Genomic DNA, 5,428 nt, shown 5'->3' with positions numbered 1-5,428 from the left:
TATATATATATATATATATATACCATTTCATTTCAATATATATATATATATATATATATATATACCATTTCATTTCATGTTCATTGATTTACATTTGTACCATGGCCTTCAAGTTGATAATAGTTTCTCTATTGCTCGTAACACCCATAGTCACATCACAAAAAACAAGGATTCCTAAAAGTCGTCCGATAAAAACTATTCGGGTTCGAGCTTCATGTTTTTTTAATCTCTATAGCATAATAATAAAAAAATTGTTTAATATGTATATGTTTTTTTATTTGTAATTAAGTATATGTTGAGTTACGATGCTGTATTATTGGTATATACTACTCCATAAAATATGCTTATACACCACCTTTTTTGTCATAGATAAACGCCCTTTGGAATACTACTTTCTTTTGGAAACTGATTAAAATTATTTGTATAGGTTAAAAACGGGGACATTATTGATTGTGTTGATATTTACAAGCAACCGGCATTTGAGCATCCAGCTCTGAAGAATCATATCATTCAGGTATTGTTTTTTTTTTCTTTGCATCTTTTAAATAGTTGAGTTATTATTTTCTATCATTTTTTGACACTTCCCTCTAAAAATCCAATGTACTTGTAAAATTAAACAATTTTTTTCTTTAAAATCCACAATGCAAATATAATAAAGGTTAATGGAATGGAGGAGATAAGAGATGATGCCATATTAAATAAGAGTTGAGTGCATTATAAGTTAACGATGTGGATATTGAAATCAATAAAGATTTCAATTCGTATTCAATGGTTAAATGGAAAAAGTATGATTCTCATTTTTAATTAAATTATTAAAATACTATTCTCATTTGAAATCTACTAAATTTTTAAATGTTGAATATATTATAGGTAGGAATTACACTTTATAGAATGGATTTCGGACTTGCATTTTTTCAATTACAATGCCCTTCAATCCCTTGTACTATAACATAAACTTATCAACAAACACTTGTGCGGTCTAGACAAACAAAAAAATTGTTTTTAATTTTTATTTCAATTGTTTATAATTTTAAATAATAATTAAATAAGATTAATATATAAAATTTCTCTATTCAAAGATTATCAACTATATCAATAATTAACTAGGCATGCATATGGTAATCTTTAGTTAATAAATATATGCATATGCCTATCAGATGAAGTCGAATCATCTTCATCCAACAACAGATCAAACGAGGACATCTCCCAAGGCACCATCACAAATATGGCAGCAATATGGAAGTTGCCCAAACGGAACAATCCCAATTCGGAGAACAACAATTAACCATCCAACTAACATTCATCCCAGCAAGGTTATCGTAACCCCACATCACTCGGTAAATAACCCACAGTCCCCATCTTCTTTTGATTAACAACATATATATATATATATATATATATATATATATATATATATATATATATATATATATGGTGAGGTTTAATAGAGAACCATAATTAACTAAGGAACCAAGGAATTAATCTTTTTTTTCAACTTTTAGAACTTATTTTTATCAAAAAAAAAAAACTAAAAATACAGAAATTCATAACCTTTTATCATTTTTCCAATGATATAAAATTCGAATTTTTTTTACGTCAAATTCACAATGTGAATCTTCGAAAATTCACAACGTGAATCCGGATTCACACGGTGAATCTGAAAAATATTTTTCACATTCACAATGTTAATATATGAATTTAGATATTTTTAGATTTTTTTTTTCGATAAAAAATATGCTCTAGAAATTGAAAAAAAAAAAGATTTGGTTCTTTATTGAATATATATATATATATATATATATATATATATATATATATATATATATATATATATATATATATATATATATATATATATATATATATATATATTCTAACCTGTAGCTATATTCTATAGTTTTCAGTGGTGTTAACCGAAGGATTCAGTTACTCAGGAGCTAAAGCAAACATCAGAGTATGGAAACCATATGTCGAGTCTGGCAATGACTATAGTAGCTCTAAAGTTATGTTAAGGAATGGCCCTTTACAAACCTTCGATACAGCAGAAGCTGGATGGGCAGTTAGTATTATATTAACTACATATACAAAGGCTATCTTTCAATACTTTATTCCATAGAGTTTATAATAAGTGGTGTTTATGAATAATTTCAGGTAAACCCAAAAGTATACAATGACAACAACACCCACTTATTTGCATATTGGACAGTAAGTTCCAAAACACTAATCATAAGCAATTTGTATCTTGCTAAGCTACCATGTTTTTAATTAATTAGCACATGTTATATATACAGGTCGATGGTATGAAAAATACAGGGTGCTTTGATCTCACTTGTCCTGGATTCGTTCAGACATCAAGTGAGGTCGTTCTTGGAGGGGATATTAGTGACTTATATGGATCTGATATCACTATTCAAATATCCAAGGTTAGTAAAAATCATCTCTTTTATCTATAGTCAGTGATTTAATTTGTTTTTTTTATCTTATCCTAATATCTTAGTTCTTACATGCATGTAGGATCCATACACATCGAACTGGTTTTTAAGATACAACGACAACAAAGTTGGGTATTGGCCAGGGGAAATCTTTCCGATACTGAGACATCAAGCAAACTTGGTCCAATGGGGAGGTGAAGTCTCCAGCCCGAATGTTGGAACCCACCCACATACAGCAACAGCCATGGGCAGTGGAAAGTTTGCTGATTTCATATTTGGGAGTTCAGGAACGATAAAAGGGATGTTGGTCGAAGAAAATTCGAATCCTCTAAAGCCACCAGAAAATCTTTACCCTAGCTCCGATGAGTGGGATTGCTATGATGCATACCTCTTGAAAGAATATGTCAAGGAACCATCGTTCTTTTATGGGGGTCCAGGTAGTCGTAACAATCCTAGGTGCCCGTAAATTAATGGCAGTTGTCAGTTGTAGAATACATGTTATGAGTATGTTGTTATTTATAATACTAAGATTCTGGCTTTTACAAAAGATTGGTGTGGGTCATATATACATGAATATCGACACGTTGCCCATGAATATAGTTAAATAGTCAAAATTACATAAAATATATTTAGTTAAAAATATATTGATGTAAAACATAGACAACTATTCTAGTTAATGTTTAAACATTATAGTAATTAATACTTGATGTAAAACATTATCATTATCTGGAATAATTTAATAACATAGACAACTATTAAAGTTAATGTTTAAACATTATATTAATTATTAGTTGAAGACGATGATGCATAATAAATCTATGTATGTTTTTATCTTATAATATAATTGTATTCTTATAGTAAAATTAAATAAGAAAAATAATATCAACGTTGTTAAAAAAAATTATATTAATTATTGAGAGTCAATGAATAATAGATTTTAATTAGTATTGCAAAAAATATATAGTGATTAATTATATATAACTAATAATTATATATACATAAAGTAATATAAAGTAATGTGAATGATCTTTATAGTGATTAATTTAATTTTTTAAATAATATAAAGATATGAGGTTAGTGGTGAAAATATTTTTTTAGAATTATGATGTATGATGATCTTAAATCGTGACATCCGTTTAAAAAAAATTAAAAGTTTTGTTAGTTTTATATAATAATGAATCAACAGTTATAGAAGTTCGTCAGGTATCATTAAAAATAAAATAAAAAAAAGCATGTTATAAAAAAATTAGATTACTGAACACATTTATTTGTATAACCTCTGTTACAAGAACATTTGGCTATTTTTAGTGATGTATGTTTATATAATTATTTTTTTGAACGACATGTTTATATAATTATAACTATTAAATGTTCTAATATTTTTTACTCTAATAAATAAAAATCTTTTTGCTACATGTCATACTTTCATTGATATGGTCATACGTTATTTTGTAATTATTTTAATTAATTTTTTTCCACATGGCATTTTATGATTGTTTCATTTTGATTAAATGTATTAATTGCAATAAATATAATAATAAAAGCATTTCAATTTCATTAATTGATTATCCTTCTAATTTTAAAAATTTTAAATTAAAGTCCATTTGTTTTCTTTTTTTGTTTATCTAAATTATTTCTTTAAATTTAAAAAAGAAAAAAACACTTTAATTTTAATAATTCAATATTTTTCTATTTTTTTATAAATTCAAACTTCTCAAATGTTTAGAATTTTATATATAATTTTTTTAAATGAACTCATAGAATACATGAGTGTTACACCTAATGATCATTAAACAATTAACTAAGTCACTTAAATGTATTAAAAACTTATTTTAATATTGAACCTCCTCATATTCAAACTAAAATATTTAGCATTAAATTATTATAATTCTAAAAAAATTTGATAAGGTATAACATTGAATGATTATTGTTAATAATATCTATTAACATAAACATTATGTATTAATAATTGACAAAAAGGATAATTTAATATGTAAATTATTGAGAATGATTATGAAAGAATATACATCAACATTAAGTATGCAAGTTCATATATCTCATTTAAATGATGATTTTATAAAACATTATAATATGTGTTAAGTTGTATACTCATTAACATATGTTAATTTTTATATGTTATGAATAACAAATAGTATATTTGTATGCAAAAAAAAATACTAAACACTTATAAAGCGTATAACAAATCATCAAATTCTTAAAAAATCATAATAAAGAAGGTTATTGGTCCTTACTTTACCTTCGATCTCAAACACTATTATATCAAAAAATATTTTGTGTTGCAACAAAGCATGGAAGTTAAAAAACTCATTTCTTCAAGTCTTGGTACAAATATCTAAAATATATGTTAATGTCTATATATAATGAATAACAAATAACATAAACAAATAAACATAATATAACTTTTAATAACATAGAAGCACTAAAACATCTTTTATAATATTTGTATTCAAAAACAAATTAAACATTTATAAAGTTTGCAAGAGGAAATCATCAAATTCTAAAAAAAAATATTTTTCCATAACAAAGAAGGTTGTTGATCTTCAATATACATTTCATCTCAAACATCATTATACCAAGAAATTTTAGTGTTGAAGTAACCATAGATGCGAAAAAACTCAGTTCTTCATGTCTTCATATTGGTTACTAAAACATTTGTTATAATATTTGTACTCAAAACATATTAAACATTTATAAAGTCTACAAAAATAAATCATCAAATTCTAAAAACATATATATTTTTTCATAACAAAGAAGGTTGTTGATCTTCAATATACCTTTCATCTCAAATATTGTTTATACCATGAAAATTGTGTTGAAGTAACCATGGATATTGAAAAAACTTATTTAATCAAGTCTTCATATTTGAATCACTAAGTTCTTCCAACACATTGATGTTTTGTACCAAAATCTTACTTATATACTACTGATATGTAAATAACATGTATAAATAAGAGGAAAATAAAAAGTTGTTATTA

The 5,428-nt window shown here is 25.1% G+C and overlaps 1 protein-coding gene across 1 annotated transcript; it reads left to right on the top strand.

Moving 5' to 3' along the window:
- The first annotated feature begins 292 nt into the window (after positions 1–292).
- Positions 293–2,898, top strand: LOC145050298 (protein neprosin-like). Its single transcript, XM_078998573.1, has 5 exons — positions 293–319; positions 428–514; positions 2,152–2,205; positions 2,292–2,423; positions 2,515–2,898. The coding sequence occupies exons 1-5, from the start codon at positions 293–295 to the stop codon at positions 2,896–2,898; spliced, it is 684 nt and encodes a 227-aa protein (XP_078854699.1).
- The last annotated feature ends 2,530 nt before the right edge of the window (positions 2,899–5,428 follow it).

This window comes from Lactuca serriola, chromosome 5 (genome assembly GCF_051521515.1).
Source record: "Lactuca serriola cultivar US96UC23 chromosome 5, Lser_US96UC23_V15, whole genome shotgun sequence".
In the NCBI taxonomy this organism is placed as follows: Eukaryota; Viridiplantae; Streptophyta; class Magnoliopsida; order Asterales; family Asteraceae; genus Lactuca; species Lactuca serriola.
Note: the sequence above shows the minus strand (reverse complement) of the source record. Positions and strands in the feature narration are given on the sequence as shown.